Source organism: Vanellus vanellus, assembly GCF_965231255.1.
Source record: "Vanellus vanellus genome assembly, chromosome: 4".
Lineage (NCBI taxonomy): Eukaryota > Metazoa > Chordata > Aves > Charadriiformes > Charadriidae > Vanellus > Vanellus vanellus.
The window spans coordinates 5,404,214-5,427,366 of record NC_138909.1 but is presented as its reverse complement, the minus strand read 5'-3'; the positions used below and the strand labels follow the sequence as shown (position 1 = coordinate 5,427,366).

At 40.2% G+C, this 23,153-nt stretch overlaps 1 protein-coding gene across 1 annotated transcript in view; it reads right to left on the bottom strand.

Moving 5' to 3' along the window:
• The window catches only part of LOC309671390 (bifunctional heparan sulfate N-deacetylase/N-sulfotransferase 3), a gene marked incomplete at both ends in the record, with an annotated part of 59,487 nt that extends 36,669 nt beyond the window's left edge, over positions 1-22,818 (bottom strand). Inside the window, 2 exons of the mRNA XM_082482616.1 lie at positions 481-568; positions 21,838-22,818. Of these exons, the coding sequence (XP_082338742.1) occupies positions 481-568; positions 21,838-22,818 (1,069 nt within the window). The remainder of the gene's footprint in view (positions 1-480; positions 569-21,837) is intronic.
• Positions 22,819-23,153: the final 335 nt, after the last annotated feature.

The following is a 23,153-nucleotide window of genomic DNA, read 5'->3' as shown; positions in this document are numbered from 1 at the left end:
CAGAAAATTTCATTTCATTGGTGGAATTTACCAATCAACAACAGGTTGAAAGGAACTGAATTCTAATAAAAGGGGAGGATGAATTCAATCTGTTCCACACCACCACCTAATGCAGGCACTGCAGCTTAGAATTACAGGTGCCTCATCCTGAGATGTTCTCCCCCCCCCCCCCCCCCGCTTTTTTTTTAAAAAGAGAAATGTTGCTGCAGAGGTGTTTACAGACTCTACCTACATGGTTATTTACAGCTCAAACAAAAGCTTAATCTGATATAATAACTTTAGGAGAAAAATTTGATTCAGCAAATCACACAAATATATGTCCCAGAGCAACCTGGAAGAAAGAACAATTTGATTTTTTAGTTATCCTATTATGAAGGAAACTCTTCTCTCTACTCAGACCTTTAGTCTCTATCATTCCTATTTTCCTCATACCACAAACAACACCATCAAATGAAAGTGATTTTAGTATTTCATTCTTACCTGTGTGATAAAATTTCCCTGAAAATCCCAGGTTGAAAGTAAAATTTGTAATCTGAGCTCTCAAAAGATTCTGAGTGTCAAGCAGGGCCTGAAATAAAAAGAACACCCCACCATATAAACACATTGGTAGAAAATGACACCCGGCAAAGAAATTTAATATAACAATATAAATATTCTACAGGCATATGTATTTTCAAGGGGGTTTGTTATTTAAAAACAGCTCTTTATATATGAAAAAGAAGTCATAGATATTTTTATTACTATTTAAGGACAGCATGCAAACTCCATCGTTTTCCTCCTAAAGGTGACCAGCTATTAAATATCATTTTACTCCCTGGATAATGACACAGGAAAACAAAGGCGCATGCCAGGGAAAAGACCTTCCGCTTAGTACTTGGTAAGCCTGGGACACAGCCAGGAATGACATTCAGATCTCTCGTCCCCCGACCACTGCTCCATTCACTGAGGTGAACAGTGCCTATTAGAATAATGTTTCTCTAGATGAAGTCAAATACATAAACAGCGTTTTAGTCAGGTTTCAAAACCACTGGCAATGAAAAAAAAATCCAGAAAGACAAAGAAGCTAAATGAAGCCTATTCCACACCAAAGACCTTAATCCTAAATTCCCCCAAATTCTGAAGCATTTCTCAGACAGTTAGCACACCAGCTGTCAGCATACATGTACTTCCACTAAATTAGTACAAACAAAAAAACAGCATGCAGGAAGAAAGGGGAAAGCTATTATTCATCACTCTTTGATTTCAATATGCTCTTCCTGATTTGTCACTTCCAAGATAGTACTTTCAGGAGTTATCTCCCAAACTGTTAACACTGCTGCTGTTCACTCTTTCAGCGTTCCAGGCATAACAAAGACACCTAGCTCTCCAATGCAAAATAAAACTTTGCAAATTAAGAAAGAAACCAAAGAGCAAAAAGCCTCCTCCAAAACGAGACTTGGAGTGCACATTCCCCCAATCAGCCCGCCTTCAACTGAGCACTTGATATTTGGTAACTTAGGAACACATTGGACTCTGATTCAGAGATTTATGACACTGTAGACAGCGTATCAGAGGTGTACAGCCAGCTACAGTGCACACACACACTTGGAAACAAGCGCTCATGCACTACCTTTGAAGGAAAGAAAAATATTTATACGCCAAAGGTCATCAAAGAGTTTTCCAAGTAAATATAATTACAGCACAATGATTTTAATAAAGTAACTCTAAGCATGTTATGAAAGAAGAATGTATTTAAAAGCATAAAAATATTAAAATCACTGGAGATTTAAAAAGTTTTAAAGGTGTAGTAAAGGTTCCCACTCTTGAAATTCAGTGACAATTTGGTGCCCTGAAAAATATGAGCCAGTAATTTTAATTACAGTTTCTTTGGATGTTTTCATTATATGAGTAATTCATCTACAAATATTTTTTTTAACCAGAATGCCATCGACAACAAAATGTTAGCAGGAAAGTTAAGTCCAGCTTCAGACATAGGCATAGCATAATCAAGTTACAGTTCCTTAAAAGATGACCCATTTTACAAATGGAGGCGATATCCACCTTATCAGAGAATCTTGTGGGCATACGAGCTCTTCTTTGGGTCTTTTCTAGGGCTCATCTATATCGGTTCCAATAAAAGTACAATCTCCATCCGCAAACTCTGTCAAAGCCTGTTTCCTTACACTGTCATACCTACAACATCACCGTGACAAAATCAGGCAAAGGTTAACAATAGCGGGGGCTCCCCTGTGCACCAACCTCATGAGAGGCCCAAGGCAGCAGGCCCAGCAGAGCTCCCGTTCCCAGTAAGAGGTGGCCACACGCCACAGCTGGTGCATCTGTCCCTGATCTGTGCTCGCCCTTCCCAACGCTTCCTTTCCAGAGCTGAGCATTTTCACCTGGCCCCATTGGGAGATGGCAGCACCGCGCAAAGTGGGAACACAGCCTGTCCTGGTTTGAGGTAAAACAGAACCAACGTTCTTTTCAGCAATTTTACTAGCCCAACGTGCGTCTCGACCTGGTTTTAGTGGCCAGCCTAGCCCGAACCACGACACAGCCGCTCTCCAGCCCTCTGCTATCCTGCATCCAGGCCTCAGGGAGCTCACGAAGCTTGTAGCTCCAGCTGGCTCAGGAAAGCTGGTGCTCAAGGGAGCTGATCTGCAGCAGTAGGACACAGAGTCACTCGTCCCTCTCCTGGGGGTTACAAATTTGAGTTTTGCTCACGTGGCTGACAAAACATGAGTGGTTTTAATTCTGAGCCATCCGCAGCACTTGCCTTGTTCACCATTTCATTGTACCAGAATATTATGCCTAGGTATATTTATTAAATATATATTAACCACAAAACTACATCTGTGAAAGAACCATCACTTTTCTGCCTCCTATTTCATAAGGTCCTCTCAGATGTGGAATTAACTTGCCTCTCCCGCCGTCTTCTTCAGCAGTGTAGCTCCAGCAACAACAGCACAGGCAGTTTCAAAGAAGAATACTAGTAAGGTAAAGATCATCATCTTTCACTGGTAAGCCTGAAAAATGTCTTGCGAACAAGGGACTTTCTAAAGGAACGAGTAAAATGAAGCACAGAATAGATATAATTGAAAACAAGCTCGAGACTTCTGAAGTGGAATATTAAGAGAAAAATCTTGCAACACTGTAACGAGGGCTTTTGCACAGTCTGAGAGTGTAAAGATCACCGAGGAGACTTCTTATTCTAATGAAAGGTAGCAAATCTGCAGAGGGTTTATTATGAAAACCATCCTTAAGCTGCTGGGAACCTATTCAATAAAATAATTTTATCTTTGCACTGTTAAAAATGTAGGAGGCAAATGATATGGCTACGCACTTCTTACATTAACAGTACGCATTGTCGAATGAAAGAGATCCTGAGTGCAGCTTGACAGCAAGGTGGCACGAATGCGCTGCACAGTTCTTTCCCTCCAAATTAAGTTAACAACTCTGAGCATTTTTTGAGTTAAAGGTCTTATCCGGTACCTTTCCAACACCTTCTCAGCTTGGCAGCTCCAGTCTAGTCCCAGCATGATGGAAAACAGAATGGGAAAAACAAAGAGCGTCTGGAAACACCAGAGGAACACGACCTGGAAGAAGATCTTTGCCGCACCTCCCCGGTACACCGCAGCTACAGGGCTGGCAGGAGAGTGGCAAACCCAGGCTTTCAAAGGGGAGGAGGGAAAAGGGTACCAAAAAGCCTGTGACATTTCTATGAAAGCAACATAGAGTTTACTTCTTCGCTGGGAATTAATTTTGCTAGTGTAGTTACCACCTTCTCACCTCAATGACTGCCTGGTGGCTCCATTTTATTTAGGCCAGCAGTCACGGTAAGACACTTCAAATAAATAACACGAAACTCTAAAGGAAATCTGAAGTTCACCTTCCATAGAACAAATTTGGAAAGGGATGCCGTTGGTTTTTTGGTCCACATTACTCTCATTAAAATCAAGAGGAGATCTCCTAAAGCCTTGCGGTGGTGTTTGAAAAGGTATCGGCTAACGCCAACGGTGTACCTGCTCCGTCTGCAGAGGGAGGGCACAGACCTGCTGTGAACCACTGCTTGTACAGACAAGCTGAGATAACATTTGAGCTGTCGTGCCTATGATTATTTTCTGGGTGACTTGACATTTTACTCATCTTTCAGGTTCTAAAAACAAAATGTTAAAACTCATGAAAAATATATAGCAGCAGATGGCAGGGCCTATTACTGTGAGTTTCTATCAGAAAGACAGAAAAAGAGAAAAGAAGGGGGAGGAAAAGCCTGAAATTTCATTTCTAAGTGCTGTTTTATATGCTGAAGGTAAGCCGGTGATATTTTCTGTACATTTTATGATTGCTTTATGAACAGTCCCTCTGAGTATCTGTATGAGATGTTATATAAATACAGTAGTACTAAAGATTATATTTGAAAAACTGTTTAGTAAAGCCTCACATGTTTATAAATAATTATTTAGCGCGTATGTTATACTTCCACTGGTACTGTAAGAAATAAATTGCTAGCTGCATAATCCCTTTCATGTACATAGCTACAATGGAGTACTTTCTTTTCAAGTTTTCCTAAGCTTATACGCTAGGTTGAGGAAATTCCTCGTGCCAGAAACCAAATGTGAGAATTCAATATATGATGAAAGACCCCCTTCTTAACCAACGGTCCAAAATAATCTCAGAAAAAGGCCCTATTACAATCCGAGGAATAGAAGAAAGAAGTTATCCCACCAGCAAAACAACAGAGTTCTTTCAATCCTCGCATCTGAGAAGATTACAGTACAATAAAAGGAATATAAGAAATCATGTATGTTGTAAATAAAGCCAGATTCTCAGATGATTAATCATCATCATCCCATTTATTTCTACTTCATTTATGATAAAACATATCAGCAGATGTAGGCTGCTGTAATTGCCAATGGGATCTCAGCTGACTGACAATTTAGGAGAAAATGGACTCTATGATCCCAAACGGAACAGAGGGAACCACAAGAATTACTCTTTACTTGAAATATTCATGCAATGGAAATGTATGAAAATTCATGGCTTTGTATAGATAACCTTTTTCTTTCTTGACAACCATAATGTTTAGCTCTTCTTATCACTTTTCATTCAGAAATATCAACTTTGTTTACAAAGGAAACAGTTTTATTTTTCTCATCTTACAGACAGGACAAACAGAGGCACAGACAGATGACGTGGGCTGTCAAAGCTCTTGCTCATGTAAATCAGCAGTAAAGCCAAACTCTATCGCCAAACTTGCTTCCATAACCCTAGGCAGGAAAGCATCCTGCTTCCTGTCCTCAAATACCTCTTTACATGATTTCACTTTATAGTCTGTCACGGAGAAGTCACAAGTGTCAACTTGTTTTTGGTAAACAGACAGTAGTAATTTCTTCAGCATCAACAAAAATATTCAGACCCAAACATCTTGGCTGATCAAACAAATACATCAAGAATGCTTTGCTGAACTCTGCTTCACCAAGAGGAACTATGACTTCTTTCTGTAGTTGTACCAACATATTTGACTATTTTCCTACTCAAAAGCTGCTAAAGAAGTTAGCCACTTGAAAAGCAAAACAGTTCAAAAAGCTGTTATTTTTACTTGTAATCACATGGATTTTAACTAACTTGGCAAGCAGACAGACATAGCCTCACAATGCTGCAGCATTAATATCTTAAACTGCAAATCAGTGCACACTTTCATGTCAGTAACAAAAGCAACAAAGGTCAGCTTCATAATTTTCCAAAAAGCCTATCTCCTCCCCCTTTTTTTGGGAAGCAGATCTCATCTCTCAACGCTTGCTTTACTTTTCCGTCTAACAATACTATCAAAGGAGCCGTTAAATTAGGAATTACTTTGCTTTTGAGGAAAACTTGTAATGCCATGCTGGCTCTTTAATAAAGGCAAGGACCTTCTGAAAAGTTAGAAAAAATTAATAGTGTAATGTGAAAGCACACGAGTTAAGCACACGAAGCCCCTTTACGGGGCCTTTATTCTGCTCTTATGCAGAAGTAGCTTTAATTTTCTGTACCATATTTCTTCTTTAGTTTAATCCCTGCAAGAGAGGGAAGAAGCAGAACTAAAGCCATTTTAACTTCTGAGCGGAGTTCTTAATATAGGGGTTTAATGAGCTGTAACTGATGTGATGTCCTTTTTACTTTGCACTTTTTTGTGACATCATTTTGCCTTTCCTGAGCACATCCGTGCTCTGAGAAAAGTCCTGCAACTGAAGCTGCCTGCGCAGGTATACGTGCACCACCTGCCGCCCTCAAACTTTCCTTTCTGCAGAACCTGACCTTTTCTAAAGTTTCTATCCACACTGCAAATTCACTTGCTTATAAGGGGGGGAAAAATGGAAAGCAAAAGAAAAGGGTTTGGGGAGGAAATGGAAGAGAGAATTGAGGAGCGTAACATATACATGACTGGAGTTTGCATTTACGATGCATACAAGAATGATTTTTAGAGCACCATGGTTCTCTTCAGAGTTCAACAATCAGTATTCGAAATTTCCCAGATATATTTTGAGATTTGCTTTATCATGTTTTATATACCAGTCCCTAAACTTAAGAGGCACTGGCAAAGCGCCCACCATTCGAGGTAATACGTGGCACAGAAGAGAGGCCAGGCGAACCACCTGTGCCCCATTATCTGTCCCAGCTTTGTCCTGGCACTGCTGAGGTTGATGGCAGAAAAGGGAGGAGAGGGGACCCACTGCCCAGGGAAGGGAGAGATGAGGGACAGGGAGCAGCAGGGAGCCACAAGAAATGCTGCAGCAGCAGCAGCGCAGCGTGGTAGGGGCCCGAACGCAAGAGGCGCCGAGATCGTGATGGCAGGTGTTCACGAAACTGTGGCAGCAATCGGGGATGGGAAGGCAGCGGGCAAGAATTTGGGGTGTTTGGAGGGAGCGAGAGGCAGCATGACAAGAAGAAACAGAAGACAGCCTCAATCAGAAGGTCCATCCCAAATGGCTGGGAATCATTATTTTATTAGACAGACTATTTTGCTTCTGAGGAAGAATATTTCCCTCATGATAAATTATGTATTTTGGAACATCATTAAAATTCAATGTCTATTCTTTCTGGATTTCCAAGATTAGCATTTTGACACCCATTACCATAAACATTTAATCTCTGCAGGAGAAAGAATAATTGATTTGGGTATACGGTGTGTATCTGAAAAAATATTTTGAATATCCTTCAGACAAAAGGAGAAGAATGCTTAAATTTTCTTTGTGCACACTCTTAACAGAGCTGACACTACAGAGAGGGCAAGAGAAGAAAATGAAGAAGATATTCAGCTTTTTCAGCAAAGTATTAGGCTGGCAAAGACCATAAATTATAAATAGACCCTAAACTCTGCAAATGGGGAAAGGACACTGCTTTACAGCTTGGTGGAAGCAAGGAGTCCAAGAGGACACGATCCAGCAAAACCAGAAAGACTGATGAAACAGGGATGGAAAAGCCAAACTGCTGACAATACCTATGTTCAAGTTTATATAACATCAGATTCCATGTGAGCTGAAGACAACCATTCCTGCTACTTTGTACAACAAAATGAAAAAGGGGGGGGGGGGGGGGGGAGACAGGGACGACGCCTGTTTATAAGATACAGTAGCTTCAATAAACAAATTATTCTTTCAATTAAAAACATGGATTTTGATAAGTCTACTAAGTCCTTCAAAAGATGTAACAGTTCAAAAGTACCACGTGCCAGTGGGATGCCTATTTACAAAGGGCCATGTAACATGGTAGAATTTAAAACAGAAAATGCGTGCAAAAATTCCTTGGAGACAAAACAAAGCACCTGGTTTCAGTTACTTAAAAAATATTGTAGTTTACTGACAGCTAGATTCTACCTGCAGCAATCATGGTTTTAAATTTTTAAACAGGGATGCCTTGGAGCCCGACTCTTTAATGTGCAGGACTGGCAAAGCTCCCATTGACTGCTCGCGTTAATTTGGACTGTTTGCCAGATCCATTCGCCTGAGTATCTTACCTGACTTCCTGTAATATAAAGGCCCATATTGGGCAGTTGAAGAAGTCAGTGTGAGTCTTCCCAATAAATTCAATAACCACCATTAATTGGGTAACCCGGCTTATCTTCAAAGTGTCAATAAGAGATACTAGGCTAAAGTCCAGCTATGTGCATCTTGGTTTTGTAGTGTATAAGACACACTGGACCTGATTTTCAAAAAATCCAGGTGCCACAACTTTGTTTTATGTGCACACATGCTGTCACTAGGTATCTGAGTTTGAGGTCCACTGAAAGATACTAAAAATATAGGTAGCCACTTTGAAAAATGTCTCAAATGATTTCAATCAAAAGTTTTTTCATCACAACACACTTTTAATGTTCCTGTGTCTTCCTTTGGAGGTTTTTTTACATCATGTACAATAATGATCTTGATGACGGTCCAATTTATTTTCAAGTAATTAGGCTCTTTCATCTAGGTAAATAATTTGTACAATCAAGCGATATAAGAAATACTTCTAACTTCCTTCACCAGCTTCCCTCTTTTTGGAGGCTGAGATAGCAGCTAATGAGAATAAGCTAATTATGGCAAGATAAGTTGAAGGTTTTAAATACTTGATGCCCATACTATTTAATAAAGTAAAGTAATTAGCATGCTGTTTTCAGGATTCTATATGAAATTCTGTATTATTAGCTCTTAATTAAACTGTACTTTGGTGAAAGAGGTTACTATTACTAAGCAGCTAAATGATCTCATTATTCTGCGGTTAACAGAAATAAAATTCTGCATTTCTTTTAATTAAAGGTCAAAACCACCCCAGGCCAATTGAAAAAGAACTAATAATCACCCTACTGATGCAGATGATATTTTTCCCTGGATTTTGGTCACACAGGATACAATAGAAAACTTGTTGGTTTTTGCATTTTTGCCGAACACTTTATCTGCTTATGAAACTCCAGGTATGAAGAGGTAAGTTCTCAGAGTATAACAGAACTCAACGTGAAACCAAAGGGACTCTAAAATGCATTTAAAAATCTCTTCATATTTATTCAGTTAAGTTCATGCGATCTGGTGATTGTTGATGAGCCAGTACAGTGGGAAACTGAGATTTGTTAGCCACACGGCACGCGCTCGGGTAGCTGTACTGCAAAGTCACGCACCGGCTGCCTCAGCTCCGAGCCTGACAGGCCACCTCTCAGGGTGACAGAGTAGTTCAGATCCTGTTCCAGTTCACTTTTGGGCCACAGTGCTGTGCCCGCTTAGTCTGGCTTGTCTCCACTGCATCCCATCGGCAGCGGGTAAATTGTGGGAGTTGTTCACTGATGCACGTAGACACTTGCCTAGCTACCAGTAAACATTAGGCCTCACAAACTCAGATCTTGTTTGGTAGGATGCAGAATATTTTGTCACAGAAGTTAAAAAAATGGCATGGCTATTCAGTCTAATGGTGCATCTATTTTAGAGTCATCCAGCTCAGAGAGAACAGAGATTATTATCCAAGCTCCTAGGCCAACATTCATCATCAACAGCACGTTTGCTTCTTATTTAATGCTTCCTCAGAGGCCAGCTCCAGCTTTAGCTTTCACTACAGCCAACAGGCACAGCAGGCAGAGTTTGGCTGGAGGACAAGGGCTACGCTCCAAGCAAGGCAGACCTCCGCTGCACGGGCTGGTCACGAGCTTCTCCTGCGGCAAAGCCTGTGCTCCCTTACCCACCACACACCTCTTAGGGCCCATTTACTCTGCTGTTGGCAACATGTGGCTCTCCACAGCCATCAAATGCTGAAGATATCTAGAAGGTTCAACACTGTAGGAATTTCTAGGCCTAATCTCTCAGCCACAGAGGCGACAGTGGCCTTACCTGAACGCACAGGAAGCTGCAGCAGGGTCACTACATCTGCTCCACTCTGAGCAGTTTTTCAGTGGCTACATTACTCTATCCAAAATGCCAAGGCTTTCAGAGATGCAGTTTAGATTTCAGGTTTAATTTTACACCCACGGCCTGCATACATACCAAGAAATCGAATAGGAACCTAGTTTCCTATAGATGTTTCCCAAATTGTGGGAGCAAACAGTGCCTGCTCTCCCTTTCACACTGCTGCCTGGGACCTACCCTCCCCATCAGGTCTCCGAAGCACCTCCCCTCCCTCCATTGCCACTCTGCCCCACACCCCCTGTCTAGACGAAGAAGGGACAGTACATGCTATCGCTAGCTCTAAGAAAGAGCATGTGGGGGCAGGTCAAAGCGATGGATAAATGCAGAGCTCACTCTGAAACCTCTGCTTTGTGTACGTCTTACCCCACGCTGAACTCCAGGACGCCAGCAGGAATTTAACTTTGAGAACTGCCCATATCTGTCTCATTGGACTGAAACTGGCCAGTAGGTTCAAACGTCATTAGATTGATCATAGAATCACAGAACGGTTGGGGTTGGAAGAGATCTTCAAGATCATCTAGTCCAACCCCCTGTCACAAGCAGGAACACCTTTCACGAGATAGGTTGCTCAAAGCCTCGTCCAACCTGGCTTTGACACTTCCAATGATGGGGAATCCACAGCTTCTCCGGCAACCTGTTCCAGTGTCTCACCACCCCCATCATAAAAAAATCCCTTCCTTATGTCCAATCTAAATCTACCCTCTTTCAGTATGACTGCTGGACTGACAGAGGCAAATGGGGACATTAAAAATACCTGATTTCTTTCGGAAAAGAAAGTAAAAATGCAGTGTCACTGTTGTATACTTCAAACTGCAACAGTCTGTGAATATGGCCTTCCGAAAAAACCTTCAGTCTTTCTTTTTTCTTCGATGCCAGTATTCTCTGGACCTCAATGCCCAAGCCTGGATAAACTAGACTCACCGTCCCTCTAAGCCCGTGCTTCCTGCTCAGCAGAATTTTAAATAAACAAGATTTCCGAGTTATGTCTACATCTATGTAGATGACCACAGCTCAATAGTGGGTGGCATTTATCTGTTTTTCCAGGGCACACAAAATTCAAAGCATTTAAATTTTTACAATATTTTTTCCAGTATTTAGAAAGAGATCACTGAGTAACAGTGGCTACAATTACAATAAATATCTGTTATGTGATCACAGGAAAACTCACGCCCACAGACCAAGGTATAACAAACTGCTATTTAGGTAGCTTGACAGAAATACTGGACACTACAAGCTACGTCTAAAATGTTGCTACCAATCAAAGAGAAACACTTTGGGGTTTGTTCACTTTGTTTATACTTTTTTTCTCCCCTAGTAAGACTAAAGCTTCTAGACAAGCACAATATTTGTGTTAAGGCTTAGTTTTACATACTTAGAGAACAAATAAGGTGCAAATAAATGAAGACTCAAACCCTCTAATTTATGTTAAAACCACAATAGAGCTGGTCGCTCTCCCTGTTTAGTAAAGCACAGCAGAGTTACCACATCACTGGCCCGTTAAATAAACCGACTGACTGACTGCTCCACGGGCTGGGCAACACACCAGTGACACAATCCATTCACAAATGTTTCTTAGTTGGTTGTGGTTCTTTTTCCCAATAGATGCCAAAAGATTCCTGTGCTTCTCTTAATACGTATCTGATTGCTTTTGTCCCTATGTTTGGGGTGAGCTGAGGCATACCAAAAGCTTTTTTTCTCTATGCTCCACCTTTATTGACAGAAAAAAATAATCTTTGACCAAAAAGATTTTCATTTTCACTTTCTGCCTGCAAGGTCCATGTCAGAAACAGTTGGGAATTCAGCCTTCAGCTTGCTCACCAGCTCAGGGTCACAATTTATTTTTTTTCTCTTCTTCTCTTTATGAGTAGTTCTAAAGTTGCTGAATGCAATTCCCTTGCTACATCAGCACCAGTATCAAAGACATGAGAGAAAAAGAACAAGCAAGCAAGACAAGCTTCCATAAAGTAACAGATACGATTTTTTTCTTAAGCTGTATTTCTTATGATTGTATGTAGTCAACACAGAAAAGATATGACAAGAACTTCAGGTTAATAAAAATTCGGACAGTTTCATCGACTCCTACATAGCACCTGTCTAAGGGATATATATAATTCAGGAGAGAAAACCCCAAGACTTTAGTGAAATACGGGACATTAGTAAGACAAACACGGGGGGGATGATTTGTTAGAAGTGTTAAAACACACCTTTCCCGTTTTTGCATGAGTGTTTGCTTTTCTAAAAACAAGATTACAGAAACTACATCTACATAGATAAATATCCCAGCTGGCCAAATCCTACACTCGCAGACTCAGACCGACACACAGGAATCCAAACTGAGCTCTGCATTTGATTATACTGTAAGAGATTGAGAATACATCTTAGTACAAATTCCCTGCCAATATTAAATTCCTTCCAATAGCATATTTCATACCCTTTTGCCAAATCTAATTTTTAAAGACTTGCATAATCCTTTTACTTCCTTTTAGATATTAGCCTCTGTTCTGCCACTTTTATTGGCTATTCAGCCTACACTTAAATACCTCTTTAATAACCTTACATTAATAATTTACATTAAAATAACCTTACATTAAATATTTTTATCCATCCTCACTGCTTATACCCTGCAGACATCTGCAGCCTATTGCTTTCTGCTTTGGTCATCATTACTTACAGAATTCTTAAGCCTTTATTTTTTCATTTTTTACTCAGACATTTCCTGGTTATTCGGGTGTCTCTAAGCACTCTACATATTTCTGATTAAGTGGTGCAGAACTGAGCACAATATTCTAGAAGCCTCCTCACTCAGTAAGATGAAGTACTTTCCTGATGTAAAATGATACTTCTTACAGTCAGCTTAAATTTCAAACCAACTTACTTTACAAACTCAGATGTATTTTAGTATTCATCTTGGGTTTAGGGTATTTTCAGGATTATAATTTTCAACGTTTCTATTACCTTTAACGAAGGCAGTGAGAAAGGACAAGGGATAAGAGAAACGTTTTGCACCATAAAAAGCCCCACCTTTTATATAAATGCAAAATTATTTTTCAGCCTCTTTTCCAGTTCCATTAGAGTTCTATCAAAGGCAACTCTGAGTTATCTTCAGTCCAAGTTCACTTTAGAATGGGAGCAGAGACACTTGGGTTATTCCCAGGAGTGCTAACACTGAAAGGGCAAGTGAATGGGAGCTTGATGTAGAGCTGCGTGGCTTTATTAGCTCCACAAAAATGCAACTGGTGTTCCCAGCCCTAACCCTTTACCTCTGTACTGCAGGGCACAGCCTCTGTCACATGAATTTACTGACTTGGGTTGAACAATTCTGTGGAGCCCTACTGCGCAGTCACCAGCTTTTTATTTGTCCTCTCCACTATTTGTATTTTCAAATGTACTGCAGTATAATTTTTGCAATATAAAATGGTATTTCATTTATGATTTATTCCAGATATGAAACTACATTTTATGGAGCAATACTAACCCATCTCCAGGGCTGTAAAGTATTAGAAGGAATCTCCTAAACAGTAAATATTTTTTTAAATTGGTCATAATTTTTTTATGGTCTGTCAAACATAATTTTTAGATAGAAAGTAACGCTTCTACCTTGTACAAGTGTTGAAGTTTACACAGAAAAAGGAACTAGAACTGGAAACATACAGGGCATTTTTATGCGATGTGGGATTAGATACACATTGGCAAGCGACTGCTTTTCTTTTACTGTGTTTTGTAAGCATAATTACCAGGTCGGGTGCATTAACTCTGCAACACCTCCGCCCAGCAAGCGCCTTCTGTCAACTTCCTTCTTGCTTTTGCTCTGAACAACAACAGGCGGCTTTTAAAATACTGATCTTGAAACTTTGAAAAAACTTCTTCAGTGGAGACAAATTATCCAGTAGATTTGAACATCTTACAGTGCGCACTAAAGTTTCAGTAGGTCTTGACACACATTTCACTTACTTCATAAATTTTGGAATGGCAGATTTTGCTTTCACGGCCAGATGGATTAACCCAAACAGAGCTGAGCTTAGGTTATGTTGACAGTACTCAAAGTCTACAGAATCACATGCATTTCCATCTCATCCATGAAAATCACAGAATGGTCAGAGTTGGAAGGGACTTCTGGAGATCATCTAGTCCAACCCCCCTGCCTGAGCAGGGGCACCTACAGCAGTTGCACAGGATGGCGTCCAGGCGGGTTTGGAATGTCTCCGGAGTGGGAGATTCCACAACCTCTCGGGGCAGCCTGTGCCACTGCTCTGCCACCCTCAAAGGAAAGAAGATCCTCCTCATGTTAAGATGGAACTTCCTATGTTCAAGTTTGTGCCCGTTACCTCTTGTCCTATCACCGGGCACCATTGAAAAAAGACTGTTCCCATCCCCCGGCACCCTCCCTTTAAGCATTTATAAGCATCAATAAGATCCCTCCTCAGTCTTCTTTTCTCTAGACTAAAAAGACCCAAGTCCCTCAGCCTTTCCTCATAAGAGAGATGTTCTAATCCTCTAATCATCTTTGTAGCCCTTTGCTGGACCCTCTCCAGCAGATCCCTGTCTTTCTTGAACCAGGGAGCCCAGAACTGGACACAATACTCCAGATGTGGCCTCACCAGGGCAGAGCAGAGGGGAAGGATAACCTCCCTCGACCTGCTGGCCACACTCTTCTTGATGCACCCCAGGATGCCATTTGCCTTCTTGGCCACCAGGGCACATTGCTGGCTCACCATCATCCTGTCGTCCACCAGGACTCCCAGGTCCCTTTCCACAGAGCTGCCCTCCAGGAGGTCAGCCCCCAACCTGTACTGATGTATGGGGTTCTTCCTCCCCAGATGCAGTACCCTACACTTGCCCTTGTTGAATTTCATAAGGTTTCTCTCTGCCCAACTCTCCAGCCTGCCCAGGTCTCTCTGTATGGCGGCACAGCCTTCTGGCGTGTCAGCCAGAAGTTTGTTTGACAAACCAAACAGTTTGTTTGACAAACCAAACAAGACAAGCCATGAATTCCAGCAAATGCAGAAAAACACTGAACTAACAGGAACAAAGAGTGAAATCTGGTTTCCTCATAACAGACACAGCACTGGCACGATACGCATCCTCACACTTAAAACTGTTCACAGGAATCGACTCTATGCTAGAAAGAACATCCACTGGTCAATCAGTGTCACTTTCTTTCACGTTTTCAATGTAGAACAAGATGGCTTAGATACACAGCATCTTTTTACAGCTGCTGTGCCCAAGAAATATTGTATAGATGAACGATGTGGATAGTTGAGCCAACTAGTAAGAACGGTAAATGTAGTTACCATTTTGGCACAAGTATGGCTTCTTGTGTAGTTGCAGAGGAGTACACCAGCGCTGCTATTTGACATATATGCTCTCTTTACAGATTTCCTCCGGAAGGCCATGCTCACCCCACAGCTCCAGCGAGGCAGGCAGCGTTTGGGCAAACATGTCTGAACCTTGGTCCTTCCCACGTATAATACCTACATGTTTTTTTACACATATAGGTACTGTATGCGGGTATGAAGCACAGACCAGGGCATTTGAACACACAAAAAAGGCAGCCTCCTCTCCGTTTGCCTGGCAGTCCACTGAGATACGACGAGGAACTTGGCTATTATTAGACAGCGAGTTACCCCTCAAGGTTTTTGTCTTCCTGGATAAGCTGTGAAACTAATCTTGGCGCCAAGCTTATTCCATGGGCTTTGGTTGTATCTAGCTCTAGGTAGGTGCAGAACAGGAGGAGGAAGCATGGGCGGAATTCCCAGTGTTGCCTTGGCAGTCCCAGAAGTGTCATAGCCGAGACAGAGCCAACTCTGCTGTGTCCCCATCACCCCTCTGCGGCCACCCTTCTCTGGCCAAGGAGTTTTATCCAGCTTCTTTTAAAAACAAAAGCTGGGCTCTACTGAGCAGCAGTTATGCCAATCTTACTAGATTAAAATTCACAGAAGTTGGTACATAAACCAAATTGCTTTGGGAAGTTAAATATTAGGATGACAGACTGCTAAAGCATTCTATATGCTGGTAGCAGCCCGTGAAATATATAAAACAATGTTTGTAACTTGTTTTAAAGGTATATTTTAGTTCTAAGATCTAATTCTAATTCTCTAGTGCCTCACAGTACATAATATTCCACACTACTGCACCTGAAACAACACACTCAAGAAGTTATATCAGTCTTCGAAGGGCATCAGACAGCTACAGACACACCACAGTTGATAATATTCCCTTTCTTTGACTCTTTTTAAGGACAGAATGACCTTTTACTTATTATTTCAGCCAAGTCAATATAAAATACCGTAGGAGCTTCAGGTCAAATTAAGAAAGAATATATGTACGCACACAGTAAGCACATTGAACAACAGCATAAAGGCACTATGGCTAATGGATTGGGAATGTAAAATGATTTAGCAGAAGAAAAGTTCTTAATACTTAATTCCTTATGTCATTTAAAAAGGTGATTAACAAGATTTTTTTCAATCTCCCCAAAGGAAAGATTTACAGTTCAGTGCAACCAAAGAGACGCGAGTATCTCTAGCGGTTCTGCAACTGAAACATTTGATGACACATCTATCGTTTCTTTACTGATAACCTTCTACATGAACCTATAGATAAAGCAGCAATTAACTTACAGAATTAGACTTCCTCCTGTAACAGGAACCATCCTGTGTCTTGACAGTTCAAGCTTTCTGCATCTTTTAGCCATTCTGCCTTAACACCAAATATATCTAAGCCTTTCTTCTAAGGCAAACATTTAGACCATTCTTATGCAAGAGTAAATGAAAAGATGTATCACTGTATTTTTTAAATTTATACCCAAGTGGTTTGCTTTACCACTGGAAGTTCTTATTTCTTTCCACATAATCTACACAGGGTGAAAAGAAACTTAATGGGTTTTAAACAACTGTAGTAATGTAAGCTATGCTGATGAATGTGGATGAATTTGTAATAGTGAATAAACAATTAGCTGTTAGGGGAGAAATCTGTTATTAGACAAAATTATGTTATATTAAACTATTAAACAAAAGATTAGGCCACCGATGCACTAACGAAACAACAAAAAAGTGACAGCACTGGCTTTGGAACACAGAAGAAGACTGATCTGACCAAATGCAAATGTTTATATTTGATCTCAGTCAGTCCAGGATCATTTTATGAACAACAGAAACAAATCCAGACTTTTAAGGTGCAATTCACTTAACCAGTGCCTACCTAAAGATTAGCTATTTTTCTGTTGTGTACTATGGAAAGTCAGAGGACTACCTCCAATACAGATGTCTACATTATAAATCTCAAAATCTGGGCCAGATGACACACTGTGCAAGTGATGGAGACTAAAATGCTACAAATTTATTCTTTCTGGCTAAACCCTCTCCGTTATCAGAATGCTGTTTGGCACAGATGATACACAAAGAGGACAACTCTTGTTTTCCAATTCTTCAATGACTCTAATGCCAAAAGATTGCAGACGCAAGCTTGTACTGCCCGTTTCAATGCACATATACTAACAGACCCGTTGTCTAATGGCTCACAAAATAGAACAAGAAAGAAAAGACATCTCATCCCCCTCCCAATAATGGATATGGTTAATATGAAGCTTTTTCCTTGGCAACTATAAAATAATAATTACAAGTGTAGAAAAAGATTAGGCTTACATGAAGAAAGCTAAGAGATCCCCATCCCGCCTTCAATTCAAAATGTCTCTTGAAAAGCACACGAAGGACAAGACAGTCAAGTGGAGATCACACAGCTAATTATTTGGAAAAAAATAATTTCACGGTGTTCTAATTTTGCATTTTGAAAATGTGATCAACTCTCAAGGTAATACAGAAAGTGCGTGTATTGGGGAAATGAAGGAAAAGGTAGACCAACTTACTGCTTAGACCATCAGCACTGCACAAACTGTCAATAGGAAAAAAAAAAAAAAAAAATCACTTTTCGTTTTCCCCCTATTATCAGCTGCTTTTCCCTTGGAGACATCTCAATGCTTTATAGTCATAAAAATTTCACAAAGTGTAACAGTAACAAAAAAAAAAGATATTAAATTAGGAGACTGTCAGCCAGGACAATCATGGTCTATTAAGATAAACTTACTCTATGGATATCGAGATAGATTTTCTCTGTATGTCCATTTAAATGAATTATTTGCACTGTGCAGGCTCTTAGTCTTCTAAAAGACAGAAGGAAAATAAAATCTAACATTGTCACAGCATAATGGTCTCTCCTGCCTGACAGACATTAGGAGAGAAAAAAAGTTACTGTAAAATGAACGTTGAGATGACATTACCAAGCTTATTTTCAAAGTGGGAAGCAATTAGACTATCAAAATTTTCTCTTCCATTATTTCTATTATTCCAGAGGAAAATAAAGTAAATAAACATGAAGACGGATGGTCATTGTTGATGCACAGTGACAGCTACTCAGTATGTTATGTTGAAGAACTATGTTCTATCAGTCCAGATTTTATACAGTGACAGGCAAATCTGTAACAATCGGGTAGCCTGAAAATCTTAAGTACAGTTTCGAGTTGTTCGCATCTTTTTTTCTGTAATTGAAGAAGTTGTGGTGAAACTAGATGAAGTTTATCTGTTGCTTAATAAAACAAACCATGTATTAGGTTTACAGGATTTAGGTTGATAAACTATGTCAAAAGATTTTCAGAAGGGCTCTTCACACTTGTGTCCCTGACACTATAGATACTCAAGCTCAAGTACCGCCACTTCGCCTCTTCTTTAGAGGTACAGATGACACTCATTTAGAGGGTTTGCTTTTGATGTGACCTCTTCCGAGATCAATCAATAACACTGATAAAAAATTACCACTTAACCTTATGAGAGCAATTGTCCTAAGCACTCAACTCCAATTCACAAACTTTAAAGTAGAGGGCAGTTTAGCCTAATGTCTAAGTATTAACTATTCTGGCCACTTTGAAGTCCTCTTTATGTATCTCAAGAAGAAACTCCCTTGAATCCCTGATCTTGCATGCAATCAGGATCTTGGAGATAGTCAAAAGGCGTCTGGACACAGGAGGCTGGATCAGATGACCTCCAGAGGTGCCTTCCAGCCTCAGCCACTCTGCAATTCTATGAATTGCAATGTAACGACTACTCTGTACTTCTGCAATCCTATAGGATATCTTTTGCTACAACAGCCCTCTATTTTAAGCCTTACAAAGAAAGAACAGTACAGACATAGCTTTCAACTTGCTCAGCTAACTGAGCGAGGACTCAGAATCTGTCCTTCTAAAGCAAATCTAGGTTCTCCATACACTCAGCAGAGAGAAGCCTTTTTCTCAGAAGACCCTAGACAATGAATCCTTAATGAGATTATTTTTGCTATCAGTTCTGCATTAACCCTCCAGTTTCTGAACTCTGTCCTATCCAGAGGAATGGGCAGAGCCGACCCTAGAGGTTCTCTGGATGTTGGGAGCTTTCTGAAGTGTTTTAGATTACTTTGCATTAACAGAGCACACGTAGAAACATTCCCCTTACTCTCAGCAAGCTCACAGTCCTATCAGACGTGAGTATATCCAGAAAATATTAAACAGGAGACATGTCAAACAAAATTAAAACACAAAAAAGCCTTATAACCAATTCTATATTGCTAGTATTTAAAACATAAGCTTAGTAGAAGTGAGTTAATCTTGAGTACTGAAATGATACAAAGTCTACATTTAGCAGCCTATTTTCACACTTGCAGTTGTGCATTCTCTGTCACAGTCAATGCAGCAGAACTCAGTAAAACACTCCTGTTTAATAGGATGTCATTTATCCACGAATATACTTAACAATAACAGATTTTCAACCGGCCACAAATTGATTTCACTTCATTCCTTCCCCATGTCATTGTGCCACAGAGGATAACTCCTTTTATATTAATAGTAATGAAGATGCATTGCATCTGACAGCACTAACAACACGTTTAATAGAACATTTTAACTTTAAGTAGATGAAGAACCAGAAGGGAACACTTCTTCAGATTTCAGTGTTTCAGAACACAGTTCCGTATAAATGAAATTATCCTACTTAAAAGTTATTTCCACTTTGATATTATTTCTATTTAATTTGACAGTTTTATTTTGGGAAGATTACATTCTGACATATTGCAAACTATTCTCCCAAAACAATACAGCTTATCCTTCTGTATCTGCTTTAATCAAATTTGTCTCAATAGCCTCCTGTTTCTGGTAAGTGATTCTGGCAATTAATCATCCTAACTTATCCTAAAATGACAATCCTGAGGTGCCACTCAGAAAGAGAAAGAACATAAAACATACTGTTTCCAACTGCTACTGCAAAATACAGCGAGATTTATTCAGGCTTTATTTTAGACATTTTGTTACCAGAAAGTGCTGCTTTTGCACAACAACAGGAGCTTCACCAGTGATGTGGGTCAGACCTTATTTCTTTCCCGCAATTTGAGTTTGCACTTAGGAGATTCTCAAAGCATGCTCACCCACCTAACTCAAATGCTGCCATCATGTTCTACACAGAAACTCCATTTATTGAGTTTCACCTATATTCCAGCTCTCTCCCACGCAATTTGTTTGCATAAGGAAAACATCTAGTTATCTAGGAGGTATAACTTGTTTATAATTGCACGTGCAGAGAAAGTTTTGGAAAAGAGTGTATGTTACAATTTTAAAGCAAATTGAAGTGAACTACAAGTTCAAACCTTTTGTTTAAGGATGCAATATATGCAGGGTTACTGCAGCTTGACAAATACATTAACACTGAAAAAAACCCCAAAACCTAGTGAAAAATGGAACAAAAACAACCATCAATTGCACGCAGTGCAGTCGTTGCCTTTCCTTTTCCCAGTTCCTCTTTCCATTATGAAAGTTCTGACAAAACATTCGCTTATTTTTAGCACAAACAGGGCAACAATCAGCATCTTACAGATTTTTAGCATCTAGATCAAGCAGCAGTTTTGCAAGATGATCTCTGGCTACCCACTTTGTAATGACTCTTCACAAAAAGCAAGCGAGGTATACAGCAAGAAATAATGTTAAGATGCTACTCCTACTGACCCGTAACTATCACCTCACTTGAACAGCACAAGAGAAAGTTAAAAATGACCTTCGGCAACGTACAACTTAAAATGTTAAAATGGAAATTGCCAAGTTATTTAGTGACAGAACAAGCCTTGAAGACCAGTATTAACACAAACCTTGCTTGCAAGCAAGAGCCATAAAACCGAGGTAAGAAAGGTGAAGTGTTGCAATCAACTCCTGACATCGGACACCTATTTCAAACAACTAATAATCCAGTCTATTCTTCAACATTTATGTTGACATTTACTTTTGCTCACCACATTTACCTCCTGCTTGTAAGCCGAGCAACATGCACATTACATGTGAATAGCTCTTGGGTCCAGCCCTGAAATCCTGTGCTGTTCTCAAATGCCACGGAAGCATGTGCTTAGATAGAAGCTATCATCAGACCAGAGAGTCAAACACTGCAATTACGCTTAGAATTGTGCGTGTTGGGTGGGGTGCGGTGTGTGTGGAAACACTACCTTTTCTTTATCAGTTATTTAGGAACTAGTTGTCTTTAATTTCCTTTTGGGAGACTATCTTCCACATATAGTAAGGGGAACGGAATTCAGAGGTGTCCACAAACCCATTCATAGAACTCAGCTCAGTAGGGACTTGCGCGTCACTTGAGAGAAAACAAGTGATAGTAACCGGTGAGTCCTCTTATCTTACATTGTTTTCTAGTACAGGTACAAGTGACATTGCACAGTCTCTCCGCCAGCCTGGAGGCTGAAGGAACTGCTACAGCTGGAACCAGTGACTACTCAAAGCCAGACAGTTTGGCTTCTCTCTCAAGACCCAAACAGTCTGCGTTGCTCCTTACTGATCCGCATCCTCCGAGAGTTCCAACTATTATTAATAACTGTTCACTTTAAGATCAAAAAAATGGCACTTTGCTGTAACGACCATTAGTTTGTGCACATACTTTACCTGTACATCGTTGGTGTTCATTCTTGTTCCCTCCTTCCCAACGAAGATGTCGTCTATGTCAACCAGAATGTACCTATCCAAGGACAGTCTGAGCTTCTTTCCAGACAGGAAAGAGATGGCATCTATGAAAATCAGCTTGTGCAGCCAAAAATTCAAGTTATTGCCGAAAAGGACTCGTTGAATCCCATCGTGGAGCCCCAGGTCATGAATTACTGTGGCATGGAGAGCACTTTTAGCAGCAGGTGGTGAAAGGTTTTCTGGTGTCTTTACTTTTGCAAATATCACTGGTTGATAAGCTGTATGATTAATCTGGAAAACCGCCCAGTCATTTCCAAGCAAGGGACCTTTCTCAAGCTTAGAAGATTTAGTCACATGGAGCAGTGGGGAATGAGGGTTAATGCAACAGTCCTTAACACCCAGATTGCTGTGGACATGGAAAGGAAAGCCCTTCAACTGAAAGCTCTGCAAGCTGTTCTCATTGCCTTTGTGGAATCCAATAACACCTACACCATATTCTATACAGTACTTATCTAGAAGGCCTCTGTTCCAAGAGTCCATATTCACATACTTCAGAATATTTTCATACACTATGAGAGCATATTTGCCTTTATTTTTGTCTATAAGCACTGGGAGGTCACCTTTCCCAGGTGCAATCTCAATGTGAAACTGAAATCTGCTAGATTCTAAAATGGTTATTATATCTTGGCCTAATGTTGAGTACTGACTTTCCACAAACACCAGCACTACAAGATCTGTCCTCAGGGGATCAATAGGCTTCATGGTCTTCATCTCCATCAGCTTGTATGGCAACAGTTGAAGATCACCACATTCCACTTCCGAAGAGATTTCAGAAAGTTCATTTTCCTGTTTGTAGCCATTATACAAGTAGTACGCAGAAATAACTATGCTCACCATACAAAAAGTGGCCAGCAAAATAACTGTTCTTTGAAAATGTCTGTGAAGTTTCATGATAAAACTCATGTTGTTTACTTGCCTTAGATTGTTCTCGACAGCAGCATTAAAAACAAACACAGATTCTCAACAACTTGTTCCAGTCCTCTGAAATATTTATGTCACCATTGCAGCACACACATCTATCTTCCACAGAGCTTTACAGAAGGTATACTCTAGAAGAAAAGAAAATCAGAGATTTAATTGAGGCAATTGTGAAGTTTAATCACACTTTAACAAGCAAAGAAATCACAGCCAAACAGAGGTTTGGAAACAAACCGCTGAAAACTTTGATAGTTTCTTTTTAAGATTTTGCATTTGTAGCATTATTTCTTCCTGCTCCCACTAGTTGCCACGTGCATTTG